Below are 18555 nucleotides of genomic sequence, written 5' to 3' on the forward strand. Positions count from 1 at the left end.
AAAGTTTGGGGAGAAGGCTGAGACTGAGCTGGTATACTAAGTAGCACCAGCTCTTCAGGAGAAACAATTTGTATGTTATCTGAAGCTTTACATGCCATGTTTGAATTGGGTGAAGATTTACACTTAATTTCATGCCATCTAAGTTTAGGAACCTAACTGAGCCATTTCAGTAAAGACTTTACCTGTCACAGACATCCTCTACTGTCAACACAGGAAGAGCAGCAGTTCCAAGAGGCAAATTGGCTTACTGAAGGTCTGAATTGTCTTCTGACGCTGCCAATCCTGCTCCATCAAGTACAGAGAGCCCCCAAGGCAGTGATGGAAAACCTATAACGGGCACGCCAGGACTGGCACATGACACTCCTGTCAGCAGAACAGCTCCTCAGACTATCACAGTTCCCAGCACAGTCTGTAGTTTGTCGCTGGCTCCTCAACCTTACAGATCAGATCTAAGAGCCGGAAACAAGCTGTAGTAGAGAATGGGAGATGGTGACGGTGACAGAGATTAATGGAGGAATTAACCCTTTCCCTCACCCCAAATCTGACCCAAAGGGGAGAATTTTCACAGGATGTACCTTGATGCAGGTATGTATTTCTGACTCCTGACATGAAAGAGGTTCATAGTTGTTAGCCAGGGGCAACGGTGCTCCTAATTTAGGCACTACTGATAGGTGCATTAATACTAGCAGGATTACTGAAGTCATTCACAGACTAAGCACTACACAATGTTGGCATTTTAATGTGTGGAAAATTTCAGGTTTCACCTCATTTTAAGTTCTTCGATGCTCACAGCAGTGAATAATAAGGGAAAAGTCAAAGCACATTATTCCAAGGGGTAAGGAAAGCTGCCTCAGAAAGGAAAAGCGGTTCTCAGAGCTGTCTGGTTGCATTTGAGGGACTGTAATCTGTACTCCTCTTTTAATGAGCAGCATGCTTCTCTTTGGGATCTAGCCTATTCTTGCACGACAAAGAGCCATGATTTTACACTTCCCCACCATCATCTCTGATCGCGTATTTCTTGGTGACGGAAGACTGCCAGGTGGTGCATTTGTTGTAATGCCATCTTACCTTTGCTCTGCCCAGATAAGAGGATGTGTCCTTTCTCTACAGCACGCAGGAAAGAAGAGAAGAGTAAGGAAAGAGAAAAAGGCTTTTTATGCAAGATATGTATATAAGGACTGCCCAGAGTCACACATCTAAAAAACTCTTCATAGGGTACCTTCACATAAAATCCTGCCCATATTGTAAGTTACAGTAAAAACAATTCACCTGATTAAGGTACTACACCAAGCTGCTTAGTCCCTATATTGTACGGGTTACAGAAGCCTATGTTTGAAGTGTTAGTGTTGTGGAACGAAGTGACAGCAAGTTGGGAAATAAATGAGCACAATACTCTCTTCTAACCTCCTGGCACTGTGCCTTTTAACAGAGAAGAAAAAAGCAAAAAGGCAAAATGTCAGCTCCAAAACATTTTTCATGTTGTAAAATATAGTGTCCCCACTGAAACGCTTGATAAGAGACACACTGAGGGGGCTGATACTTCACTAAAAACCAGTGAGTTATTGCACAAAGGTCATGTGAACACATGGCTAATGCAGTAAGAAAAAAAACCCGAGGACTGAAAATTTGTATCTATGTCCTACAAATGTCATGTTAGCCCGTCAGACAAAAGTCTCAGCAGCGCATGCTGAGCTATTAAGTTCAAGGATGCAAAACAGCTTTCACAAACAGCAAAAGAGACTAAGAGGATTTGGATATTTCAGTACACCTCACTAGTTTACATCGAAGCTGACCATTCCGCTTCTATCAGTCACTCAGAACAATCACTCTTTTCCCAGCAGAGCTTACTCATTTGCAAGATAAAAGGAAGACATTTCTGCACATGCCCATAATATTCTTCACCACTGGGGGCAGCTTTACATAAGACTGCATTCGCCGAAACCAAAGCAACAGTCGGACGGAGCTTTCAGAATGACAGTATGCAGAAGTGAGCAGAGCTTGTTCATTGTACGGGCTTATTCCGCCTTCTACGCTACAACGCAGCTTCCTAGCCGGATCGGGTACTAAGTGAGGGAACTGCTGTGCTATGGAATACAGATGTGTGAATTCAGATAGCTAAATGGTGCTTGGAGGAATCTAACATGCTTTCCTATACAGAGAAATTTTAAAAGCCAGGTTCCTAACTATAAAGATGCAAAAACGTAATATCCATGAAGATCCTATTACCTAGGAAGAATTTGACATTTTGCTGCGTATGCTGTGTTGGGATTGATTTATTCTTGGAGTGTTCTGCATGGCTGGCAAAGAATAATGTTCCAAAATCGGTCCATCTCCCAAGGGGTCCAATTTTTCTTCCTGGGTGTCAGCGAGCCCTGACTCACTACAGTGCAGCTGACAGGGGCTGCCATGCTTGTGGCACACTAAGCAAAAAACAAAAGACCTAAGGACGACCTTTGAACAACACAAAGGATGGGTATGTTTTTCATGTTATTTTTTTAATGTATAGTTCATAGCCACTGCATAGCCTGTGCTTTAATTACTCCATAGACTTACCTTGATGTGATTTGTTATTACAGTTAAATTGCTTAGGGATTACACCTTTTACCCAACTGTTTTTCAGTATTTATATAAAGGCATTATTTAAAAAAAAAATCTGAGTAAAGAAAACAATGTGAAAAGTAGTTGAGTTGAGCTAGGGATTTTTAAATGATTGTTGAAATAAAAGATTTTAACATGATTGAAAGAAATGACTGATGTGTGGGGGGATAACTTTTCTAAGTTGTTTTTATTTCCAGGTTTCAATGTAATTAGGCTACTGAGCGGATCAGCTGTAGCTCTGGTAATAGCCCCTACTGTATTACTGACAATGCTTTCTTCTGCTGAACGAGGATGCCCTAAGGGCTGTAGGTGTGAAGGCAAAATGGTATATTGTGAATCTCAGAAATTGCAGGAGATTCCCTCAAGTATATCTGCTGGTTGTTTAGGTTTGTCCCTTCGATATAACAGCCTCCAAAAACTAAAATACAATCAATTTAAAGGTCTTAATCAACTCACCTGGCTCTATTTAGACCATAACCACATCAGCAATATTGACGAAAATGCTTTCAATGGAATACGCAGACTAAAAGAGTTGATCTTGAGTTCCAACAGAATCTCCTATTTTCTTAATAATACCTTCAGACCTGTGACAAATCTCCGGAATTTGGATCTGTCATACAATCAGCTGCAGTCTCTGGGATCTGAACAGTTCAGGGGCTTAAGGAAGCTGCTGAGTTTACATTTGCGGTCCAATTCCCTAAGAACCATCCCTGTTCGAATATTTCAAGATTGTAGGAACCTTGAACTGTTGGACCTGGGTTATAATCGCATCCGAAGTTTAGCAAGGAATGTCTTTGCAGGCATGATCAGACTGAAAGAGCTTCATCTGGAGCACAATCAATTTTCTAAGCTCAACCTGGCACTTTTTCCAAGGCTAGTCAGCCTTCAAAACCTTTATTTACAGTGGAATAAAATCAGTGTGATAGGACAAACTATGTCCTGGACCTGGAGCTCATTACAAAGACTTGATTTATCTGGCAATGAAATAGAAGCTTTCAGTGGACCTAGTGTTTTTCAGTGTGTGCCCAATTTACAGCGCCTCAACCTGGATTCAAACAAGCTCACATTTATTGGTCAAGAAATTTTGGATTCTTGGATATCCCTCAATGACATCAGCCTTGCTGGGAATATATGGGAATGCAGCAGAAACATTTGCTCTCTGGTAAACTGGCTTAAAAGTTTTAAAGGGCTGAGGGAAAATACAATTATTTGTGCCAGCCCCAAAGAACTGCAAGGGGTGAATGTTATTGATGCAGTGAAAAACTACAGCATCTGTGGCAAAAGTACCACGGAAAGGTTTGAATTAGCACGAGCTCTCCCAAAGCCAACGTTTAAACCAAAACTCACCAGGCCTAAACATGACAGCAAGCCCCCTCTGCCCCCAACTATTGGAGCCACTGAATCGAGCTCCGAGCCTGAGCACGACACAGAACACATCTCCTTCCATAAAATCATAGCAGGCAGCGTGGCCCTTTTCTTGTCTGTGCTTGTGATCCTGCTGGTAATCTATGTGTCATGGAAGCGTTACCCAGCCAGTATGAAGCAGCTGCAGCAGCGCTCTCTCATGCGAAGGCACAGGAAAAAGAAGAGACAGTCACTGAAGCAAATGACTCCAAGCACACAGGAATTTTATGTAGATTACAAACCTACCAACACTGAAACCAGTGAGATGCTGCTGAATGGAACAGGACCCTGCACGTATAACAAATCAGGCTCCAGGGAATGTGAGGTATGAACCATTGTGATAAAAGAGCTTTTAAAAGCTGGGAAATAGTGGTGCTTTATTGAACTCTAGGGACTATAAAGGGAACGTTTTTCTCACTTTTCTGGCACAGCTCTTCCATGTCACTTTTTTGTACATTCATAATACTGGTCATTTTACTCTCATACATAATCAACTCATTGAAATTTAAATACCGCAATCAATGTGAAGCCTGAGCTCTGGTTTAATACAATACCTATTGTACAAACCCTCTACTGATTTCATTAAAGTCTCTCTTGTTTTTAAATAGAAAACTTCTTTCATAAGTAATCCACTGCACCTGCAGCGACTGTGCCTCTGTTCAGGGAGAAAAATTACAACAATGAAAAAAAAAAATCCAACAGCTTCCCTCCCCCCTTGCCCCCCCAACGTAACCCCAGCCCTCGCTCTGAAACTCACTTTTTGAACCACGAACAAACTAAAGACCCAGGTACTATAGCGTCATATGAATTCTGACTTGTCTGAGGAGAGACATGGTGCAGGAACAGCTCTGAAAGAATGCCTGATTTCTGCCCAGCACAAGATATAATAAAAAGCCAGTGGGGACTTAAAGCACTGTCTTAGGACAGGAGGCATCAGACCAAAAAAAGCAGAGCAGAGGGAAACCTAGGCTTAATAAAAATGTAAGAATAAAAATATACAATGGGATTCACTGTACTGCATTATAATACAGTGTTTCTAGGGCTGATAACTATTAATTCAAACCTGTTTATGTGACTTCATACAAAAGGTGCCAGTGTTTATCCCTTACATCCAGTTGCCTTTCAGAAAGTAGTCAAAAGGCATTCATTAAATGAGGAGCAGAAATTCCTTATTGATGCAATTAGAGCAACTCAAATGTGCAGCAGCAAAAGCAAGACCACTTCCTGCACACATTTGTTTCAGTGCTCATTAGAAATTCTCTTTTCAAGACTGTCAAAGACATTAATGTAGCCGAGGAAACCATTAAATCTGTCATTTTCTTCTATTTCTTTTTATTTGCTGGGATGAGCTTGTTAGGGTTTTGTGATGTGTTTTGCACACTGTCCCTCTAATAACTAAATAAAGCTTCATTACTTACAAAGCCAAACAGTATACATTTTAGAAATACTACAACTGCAAAGAGCTTTCAGAGAAAATTGGTTACTCACTGATCTGAGAAGACTGCATCCAAAAAATCCTTAAAGAAATCACTGACAAATTATTTTTCTCTCTTAGCAAAACCCTAATGACATTACAAGAATTCACAGATACTCATTTTTAATATGTAGTCATTCATCAGTGGTTCTGGACAAAATACAGATGTGTAACCTGGCTACTCCCTGCCCTCCCTCTCCCAAAGTCATGTATTTTTGTTGGTTGCAGAAGAATACAACATCCCCCATATTTCCAAATAAATCATACTTTCTATTTTGATTATCAGGAAGGGGAAGGGGGGGATGTGTGTGTTCATTCTTGAAATTATACAGCAGCACCTATAGAGAAGCAAGTCAGTAATTTAATTATCTCAATTTTGTAACTTGATTTGGCTTAGTAAACTGCACGTCTTCAATCACTTGGGAGGGAATGTTTCTACAAGCAGTTTCACTGCAGCAGATTAAAAAAAGCAAAACCTTAGAATGTTCTGAATTTTTACTGGAAAAAACCTAATCACGGCCAATCACCTTGAAATATGCTAGATCCAATGAAAACAAAGCTAGAAAGCATCTCTTAAAAACAACTCATACACTTGAAGGGTTTTTGTTTTGTTGGGTTTTTTTCATAGAATGAAACCATTCTCATTTTCAAGGACTGTAGTGAGAAAATATCCGAGAGTAGAAATGTGAGATTATACTGGACCCTACAACACTGAGACCCCGTTTTACTGAGTACAAAGAGCATCCCACACAATTAATAATGCAAGTACTTGAGATGCTTTAGCACTGAGCTGACTCTGATTTTTAACCCGAATTGTACCTTGAAAGTTGTTATTAAAAAGTCAATAAACATTGAATTATCTTAGCTAGTACAGGATTCAGCTTTCTACCAGTAGGTCTCAGCTAGCTCTGTACTGAAGGATTACAGTTAGCTGTAAACTTCTTGTTAAGAACCATCTCTGTACTTCTACGGGCTTTAATGTCTGCAGTGGTGACTAACAGTAGGCACAGCCAAAACAAGAAAGATTTGGCCCAAAACATACATATGTTCATATATACATATACACACCTGAGTGGGTGTATGTGTGTGTGTATATATATTTAAAAGAAAAAATTGCTATTTATTTCTGGGAGTCCTAACTACAATCAGAAAATATTTTCATACTATTACTTTAGAATTTTTGCTATTTGAACATGTTCAATACATCTTCTAAAACTTCTTAATGGACTGGGATTGTGAATGAGTTGTATATAACTGAGTTTGACTTTATATGCCTCCTTTTATGTTTCTTTAATGTCTTGTTCTAGCCATAACAATAGTCAGAAAGAACCAATCCATAACCTCCTTCAGAAAGCGATACCTGTAAAATTATTACTAGCTCCCTTTGAAAAATATTTAATTACAGACATGAAAAAGAAAATAAGACCAGTATGTCATTAATCATAGATGGAAAACAAAAATAATAATGAAAATCCAGCATGTCTACCATCAAGCACAGACACACTCAGATCAACTAATTCATTTATTGCCTGAAAAACTACAGATTCACTTTCCATGAATTTCCAAACACATACCAAACAGATGAATGTGTAATTGCTGCTACAGTCATTGATAATGAAACCATTGTCTGATCATACAAAACAAGATGCTCAGTCTAACTCTCTGAACCTTCTTGCACAGCCTGAGGCCTGTGAGCAGAGTTGTTAAATCCCACTCTGGTGGCTATGGCTTAGAAAAGATTTTAAACCAGCTTCATAGCATGTTAAAACACATGACAAAACCCATGCTTTCATCTGTGCAAAGACTATATGAACTAAGCTAAACTTAGCGTCACCATTGTCAAATTAAACACTATAGAAGTGACTTGTTTTGGGCAGCTAGGCCACCAGAGTCACGAATTCTAATAATCTTGTAAGAAACAACCTGGTCTCAGCTGAGCAGCTTTCTGTCCCTGTGAAAGGCTGCCCCTTTCCCAAATACAAATGAAGTGTTAAAGTCTCAAAGATTCCAGAGCAGAAATTTCTCCTTTGCTTCTCTCCAGTATGGGCAAAATTCTGATCCCACTTGGTCTTGGGTTTTAGATATTTTAGTGCTAGTCTCTCACAAAACTGTTAAAACTTTGCTGGGGTGACACTGAGAAATCCTCAGAGGATGCACAACAGCTAAAAAAAACCCCTAAGCCTTCATACAAGTATTTTAGGCACAAACTTGAGGAAGAGATGCGCCTCTCATGTACTGGCTATCCCTTAATGGATCTGATACTGCCTACATGTTCCAAGTTTAGGAGGGCAACAATGTATTTTTGAAGGTGTCTGGGGTTTGGTGTGTTGTGTGTTTGGGGGGTTTGTTTGTTTGTTTAAAATTAACTTCTATTCCTTTTCCTGAGTCACATATAGTGTTTTGGGGCTACCACTTGAAGACCAGGGCTTTTCCAGACACAGATAAAATGCAGTACTCTTCCACGCCATTTTCATTGGTTTTGCAGTCTTTTTTGCAAGATTAACATTTATTTAAACAATGTTGAGACACATGTTAGGTGGAATCACCAAACAAGATTTTTTCACTTTATTGTAGCACCCCAAAAATCTTAAAAGAAGTCAAGACTTCCTCTGCTAGCAACTGTACAAACACCGTCCAACAATCTTACATTAAATGTTTACAAGGGATGTTGAGAAGACTGACAGAAGATGGCAAATAAACATGACAGATTTGAGGTAATTTGCCTGAGATCACACACCAGCTGAGTACTGGGAACATAATCCAGTCTCCTCACACCAAGACATCCTCCTAGCCAGTGGACTACTTGGCCTCTCAACTAAATGACCTAGCTCCTGGAATATTCAAGTGGTATTTCAGAATAATAAACCACACAGAATGCACATCTTTAGAAAAAGACAATAACTAATGTACTAAGCAAATTCAAGGAGACTGGTAATGTTCATTCACTGTGTTGAGATTACCTCCAGCAATTGCAGAGTAAGAGAATAATAATGAGAACAAGTGGCTGGAGTATAATGAATGCAAGCTTCTCTACTGGCTGGTAGGTTTTCATTACTATCTGCACTCACACAGTCATCACAGCTTAAGGTTTGGCAATGCTCTTTTTTTTATTGTTATGAAACAGTGAACCCTGATATAAAATTCAATTGCAAAATTAACATAAATGTACAATATTCCTGCAAGCACAGGTAGAAATTTTCAGTTTGCTGCAAGCTAATGGTCTTTGCTGTCAGCCACTCAACTCTAGATAAATATTCTCTTAGATGAATTTCTGTGGAACAATAGTGACATCCAGTGGGTAGTTAGCTTAATCACAGGTATCTATTGTCTATATCAATTCACATACAGATGTGTTTGCCTTTTTACTTTGCATTCTGCTGTATCACATGGTAGTAGTATCAAATCCTTTCAGCAAACTAAGTATTCAACTATATTTTAACTTCATTTCTGTGTATAGGAGTCATAACCTGAATGTAGTGAATAAGCGGAGAAAATAAGAGTAGATGAATGCTAGCAAGAAATGGTCTACCCACTGTGTTAAGTCACTACCATCAGAAAAGGCAAGAAGCATATAATAAGTAAGAAAGGACAGGAGCCGTAACAAATTTGTGGCCACTGATTTAGAACTTATTACTTATAAAACACCACTAAGTGACTTTAAGATTCTATAAAATAAACTCAGACTACAAACAACTCATTCAAGTTCCTAACAGCAGAAGACGTAAAAAAAATATTTTTTTTTAGTTTATTTTTATGATAATGAAAGGTATTACTAGACTTCAAAAGGAAGGGCATGCACCACCTGGGAACAAGTTAAAATAATAGCTTCATCTCAAAAAGACACAAGGTGCAAAAGAGACAAGAAGCAAATGATGAAAGATCAAATTCACAAGCAATAATAAAACCAAACAATGGGAAACTCACCAGTGACATGAATCTGCAGCAACCTCTGCTATCTTTTCAGCAACTGCTTTAGGCCTCAGAGTAACTCTATGCCAATGTTACCGGCAGTAATTTTAAACCACAGTGAATGACATAAGCCAACGAAATCAGGATTATAGCTCTGTTGATAACAGACAGATTTCACTTCCCTTAAGAAAATGCACAAAACCTCATTTCACTCCACATTGAACAAAATACAGTCATATTTCTAACTTTTTATGTACTTAAGTGTCTTTGGAGGTCACCTTTCAGTCCATGATATGTAGCCTCTATTTTTATTCCTAGCTAGTCTTTCTAGAATAAGTGTTATCACAATGGCACAGTATAGGATTTTGATGTGATTCTCGGGGTTATAGCCAAACTATTTCTTGGTGTAATGGTGAATGGAACACAGTAGGGCACAAAAGAAGTAAAAAGTGATTGAGTTCAACAGCTATGAACAGATCGCCGAGGAGGTCGTAAAGTCATAAAAAGGAGTTTATTCAAGACACTCTGGGATGGCTAGCTGTGAGTTGATGGTCAACATTTTACCTACCAGAGAAATTGCAAATCTCATTTAGAATGAGCACAAACATCGTAAAAGCAATAATGAAAAAAGATTTGCAAGTAGTAGGTAGTAAATTTTCTTTGACCAACCCATCATAGAAATCACATCTCCCTACAACTCTTGTCTTGCTCATCTCTTGTTAGACTATCATGACCATAGCATTAGCATTCTAATGTAATTCTAATGTAAGAACAAGCACTGTTTACTGAGAAGGGACAAAAGGGCAGTTCATCCCTATTTATTAACTTTTTCTTTCTAAACACCTTAATGAAACTTACTGATGTTATTACAGGAAATATTTTATATTCATGTGAAAAATCACAAGATTAGGATTCTTCATTACTGAAATCAACTAAACTCTTTAACAAAACAAAATATTTCATTCTTTACTTACAGTTTCTAACTGTTTCTCACAAACTCTTTCACTTGTGAGGAAGAAACTGAATGACTGGAGACATAATCTTGAAAAAGAGTTCTCCAAAAAGCCCTCACATGTGTCGTCTTAAGCACTAAACCCAATCACTTCCTGTGTTCCTGTGTGACTAATACACTGTGACCATGTGTCAGAGCTTAAGCTCTTGACTGAACGTTACCATTTCTATTACTTCAACATTAGCACTAGCATTGAGATCATGTAGGACTTCATAATTACAGTTCAACCTTGCAAATTCTCGAAGTGTTTTGTGGCAGCCAGGCTCTACTAATACATCGTAAGGCCATATGAAAGTAAAACATACTAATTACTCATCTACTTACACTCCAAACGAGATGTAAAATGCGTAAATGCATTACAAGGTTTATTGCTTCACTACACCATTGAGAAAATCATCTGCCCAGTTCTGTGTGCAAATCCTTTTCTTATTCAAAATAACAAAACATTTAACTAGCCAGGTCTCTCAGGAACCTAATTGCTTAATGCTGAAAGAAAAAAAACTCAACAACTAAGCACCTTCATACTGGCAGCAGCCTGCAGAAGTTGTCATCATCAAGTTGGCCTTTATTAGTTGTTCTCCCTTGCAATCCAGCAGTACTTCCTATACTTGTCATGTATTATACCTGCACTATATTCCATAGTGTGAAGTACTAACTATATGAAAACTTTGCATTTCTATGGGCACTTCTGCTCATGTACATAATTATATTGAGAGATGGAAAACAGAAGAGACTCAGGAAAAGGACTGGATATGGCTTACAGTGCCAGTAAAAAGTCAGGGAAGGTCACTCAGCTTTTCCAGAAGTTAAACAACTGGTTTTAAAAGAGATAAAATCACATTCTAAAGCAAAACAGGAAAGTTAAATAAATTTTTATGCATTTTTTAACAGTATTTTAAGCATCTATTTTTTTAAAATTGCTACTGTCTAGTTCTAGGCATCTTTAAACATCAAACAAAAAACTTCTCTAACTTTTATTTCACACCTAGCTTAAGGAGAGGGAGAAAATACCCACTTATAATGTAAGACACCTCTATGAAGCTGTGGGACTGAGCTGATACGGGAATAATCAGAATATATTTCATCTTACTATTTTGTTGTTTCTTTTGTGATTATTCTCAACACCTGTAAAAATGATATGATACTCCTAACTGGTAAGATGTACATTCTCCCGGCATTTATTTTGTGCTTCATGACAAATCATGGGTTGTATCATTGGGTCTCACATGTGCCCTTTATGGTCAGGAACAACTTACTGAATGTTTGATAGTGTCTATAATAGTTGGTGCTGTAGAACTCATGGTTCTGATTTTAAATCAGGCACTTACATCTTCCGCTTTCTTAAAGGCTGCAAAACTCACAAATCAGCTTCAAGATAACGTAATGAGATTAGCATCCCCTTCCTGGTTCAGCTGTAACTCAGGGAAGAAAAAGTGCACAAAATGTTCAAAGGTACAAAACAAGCTCTCCAGTGGAAGCTGGGCATCCTAATTGCCTTTCTAATTCTTCTCTCCGTTGCCCTCAAGATTAAAAGTAGCTGTAGATGTAGGAAACGTGAAGACTGAACATGTGTTTTGCTAGAGTGTAGATAATAAGCAATAATAATACATTAGTCATACAATCTCTGAGCCACTGAAAATACAACAATCATAAATGGATTCCTTATTCCAAAATACAGACTTTATAATGTATATTCTAGCATACACATTGTTTCTCGGGGGGTTTGGAGGATTTTTGTTTGTCTTTGGTTTGGTTTGTTTTTTGTGGTTTTTTTTTTTAAAACACATTATGCAGAAGCATCTTTTTGGCTTGTGGTAAGTTGTGTAAAAGCCTCAGATGATTAAAGTGTAAAAAAGGGAATACAGTTTACAAAATGCAGACTGGAGTCAAACAGAATAATACTTTAGACTTCATCTTAATTAGTGTTTTGTTACTAATTTTTCAGTTTCCTATAGGTTATCCTGTTTATTTTAAAACAGACTATAGCAAAGACTTTCAAAGCTGCAAATGGGAATTTAAACAGCCAGATCCCAGCCACTTCTTGCAATAGTTGAGCACTTAACCTTTGTGACAGAACGTTATCTCCTCTCCCCTTCTCCCCAGAATTTGAAATTTGAACAAGACCGTTTGTAAGGTCTACAAAGGGCTCTGACCAGCTTCATGAAGCTAGTCTAAAAAATTGCCTTCCTGGAGACTTTGGCAAGTTTTCTTGCAAGTGAAAGGAAGCAGTTGTATCGCAATGACATGCAGATGGTGGCAGATGTATCTTATTAACATTGGGTGGGATGCATATTGAAAAAGGGTATATACTGGGAAATTGCCTTCTGACCTACTACAAAAGGGACTGCCACTAATTCCTGGCACGCAGTTAAAAATTAACTGACCTCAGAAAAATAATTACCTATGGCTCAGTTTAAAAAACAGCTACAGATTCTGAGGTCTGTTCTTTAACCAGATGAGTTTATTTCCCACATTCCTCGCTAATAACAATCACAGTAATCTTATATAAAAATATTTAGCCAAAGTTTGAGAAAAAGATCATCTTTTCCTCTCCAAAATGAATAACATCAAATAATCATTCAAGCACATCAGAGTTATGTTAGCAGTGCACTATTACTTGCAATATAACACTTTCATATCACAGTATTGGCCTTCCAGCCATCTGTAATATGAGTCATATCCTCAGAACAGCCCAGGCTCCGTTCTACATTGCTTCATACCAGCCAGCTTCTCCTGAATCACACTGTACTATCCAGAATACATACGCATTCCATATAATAGCAATTTCCAATTCAAAAATTAATTTCATGTGATGTTACACCCATGACTCACAGTGTAATATTCTTACTATCGACCGTACAACAAAGGATCGGAATAGACGGGGATAGAAACCCTTCAGTTGGAACTTTTCCTAAGGCTAACTGTACTTATCACAAACAGTCTCTGTACTTCTGGGACTAAATTTTTAGTTTTCCCTACTTTCATTTATCCTCAACAATAGCTTCCAGGCTACACTACTGATACAAAATGTGGGCCTGCAGCAAAAACTAGCAGTATTATTATATGAGCTCAGAAGCTCCAATTACTAGCCAATAACTTGTCCTTCATTAAAGAACAGATTTATTTCAAACACACACGATGCTGGACAGCATATTTCTATTCATCTCTAGTGATGCTGACAACACAAAAATAGTTTTTCATTTTCTTAGTGAATTAGTCACAATCACAGAGAACATGGGGAGAAAATTTCTAACATTCTAAATCAGAATCCTGTATATTGAATCTTTATAACTTCAATATTTTGCATAAGTGGCTTCCTATTTTTAAAATATGTATGTCAAAAATAAACTGTTTGTCATAAGGGAAGCAATAAACTCTGTGAGGCAGTCTGCATGTAATTGCCAGTAACCAAGTTCTTTTCACTGAGAGCTTGAACTTATACCCAGTGTTTATTTTACAGCTTAAGAAAGCCTACAGTACACAGCTATGGCATCTCAACATTCTCTTTTTTATTAATTTTTGCATATGACCTTTCTTAGGACAAACATTGAAATATTTTAAAGTGAGAAGTTATTGCCTATCAGGCTGAGCAGAAGACAATAACATTGCAGGGGAAAAAGTGACTGAGTTGCCCTTAGTTTGCAGGTACTAAAATCCAGCAGTATTCATGGGGGTTTGGTTTTATGAAAGCTTAATAAAGTACAGTAACTTAAACAATTATGTATAATTCCTTGCTATCCAAAGGATACAGGTTTGTCTGTAGCGATAGCATATAATAGTAAGCTCTGAAGCGTAAGAAATATCTTGTCACAGTACAAAATAATTTGAAATCATAACATAATAAATTGCATTCTCAAATCTGAAAGCATGCTGTATATGGACTATAACAGTATCCTAAATTAAAAACACCTATATATCAGTAATAATAATCAAATGCATTTTTCCAAACCCGCAGAACTACTGATACATATGCTTTGGCTTCATGTATAAACTGACATGGCAAATTCTAAATTTAACAAAGCCAATTTCTTTTAAAGCCTCATCACACTAATTACATCCATCAAGTGTGTAAAATACATTTTGTCAGCTAAGAACAGAGGACTTCAATTAAATGTAAATCCTTATTCAGCACTCTAAGCTCTTAATGGCTCAAACTCATTAATGAGATGATGAAAAGAAAATGCTCCTACATACAGACTCTGTAATGAGAATTTATTACAAGTACTCATTATTTCCACCTAGTTCATACACTTAAGAAAGTGTCCCATATGTATGTCAACACTCCAATATCAACAGAAAAAGACACCAAAATAATCTTGTTTGTTTGTAAATGTGTGTGTAAACGTATTTGGGACTTGTCAGTCATTTCCAAGAGAGATGACCTTCCTCCCTAACCTACAGGGCTCCCAGAACACCCAGTGTGACACACTAACTAACTGTGATCTGCTGTTGATTCAAAATTCAAGACACCTTCTGCACAGAGCTTGCTATAGCTGTTTGTTAAGTTTTTTGTGCAGTCCCAGCAGGTCATTTGAAAAAGTGTTCCATATTACCAAAGCTTTCCTCAGCCATCCAGTAGCATGGCTATCCAAAACTCATTAAAAAATGCACCTGGCAGGTACCAAAATTCTGCCTCAAAATCAAAATAAGAGAGTCCATCTTTTCAACTCTATGGGTGATAAGGCCTTAAGTAGCGGAGAGAAAACTGTCAAAAGGCTATTTTAGGCTAACTGTCCAGCATTTTAATTTTTCAAATAAGTAATATGAACACTAATGACAGACTACAAAGCATGCCTGGGCTTATAAATGTTTATAATGATTTTGGATAGATCCTCTGTTTGAATTAATTCAGAAGAGCAGAGGAAAGAGGTTTACAGAACTACAGGTGAACTACTACAGTGGGACAGGGAGAGACAGGAGAATCTGAAGAACATATCCCTGTTCTCCAAAAATTGCAAATTTCATTTCGATTTAGCAAGATCAGGATTCATAAATTTTCATCCTTGTTGTAGATTGCAGGATTTTCTGTATGTGCTTATATCCTTTAGTAAGGTTATTACAGGGATTTCCCAATTGCATGACTCCCCTAGTTCAGACTTACTTCTCATAGAAAAGGAGAGTATTGTTATTTTGATTTCTTTTCCAGATTTCTCTCTCCCACTGCACTCCCTTTCTTTCCTCCAGTCTGGGCTCCTCTTTCCTCCAGACATAAAAAGACAATCCAAGGGCTAAATATATGCATACCAGATGCCCTTGAATTTCTACCAAGGTCCTGCCCCTGCAAAGCCTTGTATACAAACAACCTCAGCTCCAACAGCAAGCAAGTTTTCAGCAACAAAGAAACATTAGAGACATTTTCACAATAGTTTTAAATTACCTCCCCCACTAGAGAAGACTCATTGATCAAATGACAAGTAAAATGAGATACAGTGAAGTGATTCATGCTCAAATACTAAGAAAAAAATAAAATAAAGCAGTGTTGAATATTTGTACCTTCTACAGGAACCCTATCCTATAAATCTTAAGTGAAAATTAACATAATGTTCAAAAATTGTTATGCATGAGAAAATAAAAGTTACCTCAAATTACAGGCCTTGTCATAACAGCATGCTGATTAGTCACAAAGAACTGAATTTTTTGTATCAATGATTTATTTGGGCACTATATGGATAAGACAGACAGGACGTGTCCCTACACCGCAAAAAGGAAGCAGGTTTGCCTAAGGTTAATTCCACTCTAGCTTAATTATTAATTAATCTCTCCCAAATGCATTTTTTAAATGTACTTAAAATGGCCTTTGTAAATAGAAGTCCTCTGTTTATCGATAGGATAGTTTTCAAGGCTGACAGCTATGCTGCAGTATATAGACAACATTTCTTCAGCTGATCTGGTTAATTAAAATGCATGGTTATAACAGGCTCTCTTAGAACTGCAGCTGAATAACCCAGGATCCCTTTTTTCTCAGTACCACAGAACACTTTGCATCTATTTAATAGGGCTGTTTCAGGATTTAATCAAAGATTTCCAATCTACACTCTGGAACAAAGAGTCTTTCCCTTTTTAAAAGGTTTCAAATAAAACAGTCATTTTCATAGAGATCCCTTCTGAATATCTGTAGCCTGTGCCCCTTACCTGCACCTTCACTCAATTTAATGCTTGTTTTAGACAATTTAACACCTCCTCTTCCACTTCTCTGCATCCCCAACACAAAGGAAAAACAAACAAGAGTATCACGTCTTCTTTCCAGCATCAATCTGTAACCCAATTTTGGCGAATGAATCCAGGAGAACATGTTAACAGCTTTGAAGGGGGAGGGTAACTGGGAGAACTGCAAAAGCTGATAGAAAACCTGTGCCAGGCAGAGGATGGAGCAGGACTGAAAGTGGAAATCCACCTGCTATGTAGCTAACACACTGCAGTGGTGCTGCATGCTAATGTAAGGAGGAGAAAGAAGAAGGGGATTTGCAAAGGAATATTAACTTTGAAGATGCATAGGCATTAGACTGTTTGGAAAACAGCCTCGAATAAAGGAATGCCTTCAAGTCAACCACTCAAAACTGGCAGACTCTTGAAAACACAGCCCCTCCCTATTTCTGTTTTATACATTGTAAAATCACTGTAATAATTACAAGGCTCATTCAGTCAATAGTGGTAAAACATGTCGATACCTGAAAATGAAACATCTTCAGTTCTGACTCTATCTGACTCGGTTCCTTCACATGTGCTGGACTAGTTGGTCATTCACCCAGGGCTAACGTGGATCATTTGTGACAGTACTCAAAATGATCCTCTAATTTAAAGCTCTAACTCAAGATCTCTAGTTAAATACCTTGACTGGGTTGGCCCATGTATCTTTTCCAAGGAGTACTTGGAAGTCTCTAGTAAGTTGATGGACTTCTGCATCCTTCAGAGAGAGATTATATATTAGGTCTCATCTGCTTTACATTCAGCTGTCCAATGAGCCTACCAAAATGACTGAAAAGAAGCTGTTCTCTAAAGCCATGTTTTCCTTTCTAATGGGTGAATTCAAGTAGACCTCCATGGTGCAGCCTGCAAAAGGGCCCCTTGCTGGCAAAGCCACACGCAATGGATGTTCAGGGCAGTCCGATCACCTTTGCAAATACTTTTACATTCTTTTTATGCCACTGAAGCAACATAGATCAGTAAAGAATCACTGCACATCCCTCTTCTGCTGCTTTCATTCTATGTAGCAGTTTGTTTAATGAACAAAACAGCGCACTTTCCAGGGTCTTCAACAGTAGCATTAGCTTTCACAGGTTAACTGTCAGCTCAGGTGTGTTATTTTTTAGGAAGTGCTGTTTTGCTTGACAGTAGTAACACCGACTATCAGAACAACAATATTTAACACCAACAGCCTTATGCTTCCCTATTCTATTAACATTCCAGAAATCAAATCTTGCAGAACCTGTGGGAAAGAAGCCAGTGACCATTAACCTTCACTTTATTTTAAGTTTTTCTTATTTTAGGAGTTTAATTTCAAGGCTTTCATACTCATGTCTATTTTTGCCACTCCTATGAATCCAGCAGAAAACTATACTGCTATTAAAAAGCAGGAAATTACTCTTGTACCCTCGTTCTCTCCTTTTGTTCAGCTCAGATTGGTCCACTGGAACGCAACACAAATTAAAGAGTTTTCCAAAGGATAAGTGTCCCACAAAACTCAAAGGAAGACAGAGCTTATTAAGACTGCACTGGCAAGAGGACTTTATGGGTATGGTTACCATAAAGCCACAAGGATGTTTCAGAAAGTTTAACCTTCATAACTAATTCATACATCAAAGCATTCCAAAAGGTTAGCTGAATTTTACAGAAGACTGTCGTATGCTGCAGTATGAAAGTAGGACAATGGTATCATGCTGACAAGAGGCCTTAGCATTTAACAATTTCCTCGCTAAATAAGCATGGCTTGTGATGGCTGCAACAAATCCACTCTCCTCAGTGTCAGCTTTTCAGCACAGCCATTGAGAGGGGGAAGGAGACAGGGAAAAGCAGCCTAACCTGCCACCTTCCTTTCAACGTATAGCAGTTGAGGCGTGCCCTTTCCATAGCATCCACACACTTGTGTACGGCATGAGGACTGGGCTGGAGAAGCTGAAACATTATGCTACTGTTGTTGAGGGACAGACTCGGAAACCAT

At 38.1% G+C, this 18555-nt stretch overlaps 2 protein-coding genes across 9 annotated transcripts in view; one reads left to right on the plus strand and one right to left on the minus strand.

The window, feature by feature from the left end:
- CTNNA3 (catenin alpha 3) overlaps positions 1-18555 on the minus strand; it is a 512488-nt gene that overhangs the window by 274618 nt on the left and 219315 nt on the right. The gene's annotated exons all lie outside the window — the stretch shown is intronic.
- LRRTM3 (leucine rich repeat transmembrane neuronal 3) overlaps positions 1949-18555 on the plus strand; it is an 88372-nt gene continuing 71765 nt past the window's right edge. Inside the window, exons 1-2 of one of the 3 annotated variants that reach the window (XM_054832096.1) lie at positions 1949-2473; positions 2796-4327. In XM_054832096.1, coding sequence (XP_054688071.1) covers positions 2470-2473; positions 2796-4327 — 1536 coding nt within the window. In that variant the 5' untranslated portion in view covers positions 1949-2469. Of the gene's footprint in view, positions 2474-2746; positions 4328-18555 lie in introns of those variants that run through there. The other 2 variants (XM_054832097.1, XM_054832095.1) reach the window with 2 other exon arrangements.

The sequence above is a fragment of the Grus americana genome, chromosome 7, assembly GCF_028858705.1.
Source record: "Grus americana isolate bGruAme1 chromosome 7, bGruAme1.mat, whole genome shotgun sequence".
In the NCBI taxonomy this organism is placed as follows: Eukaryota; Metazoa; Chordata; class Aves; order Gruiformes; family Gruidae; genus Grus; species Grus americana.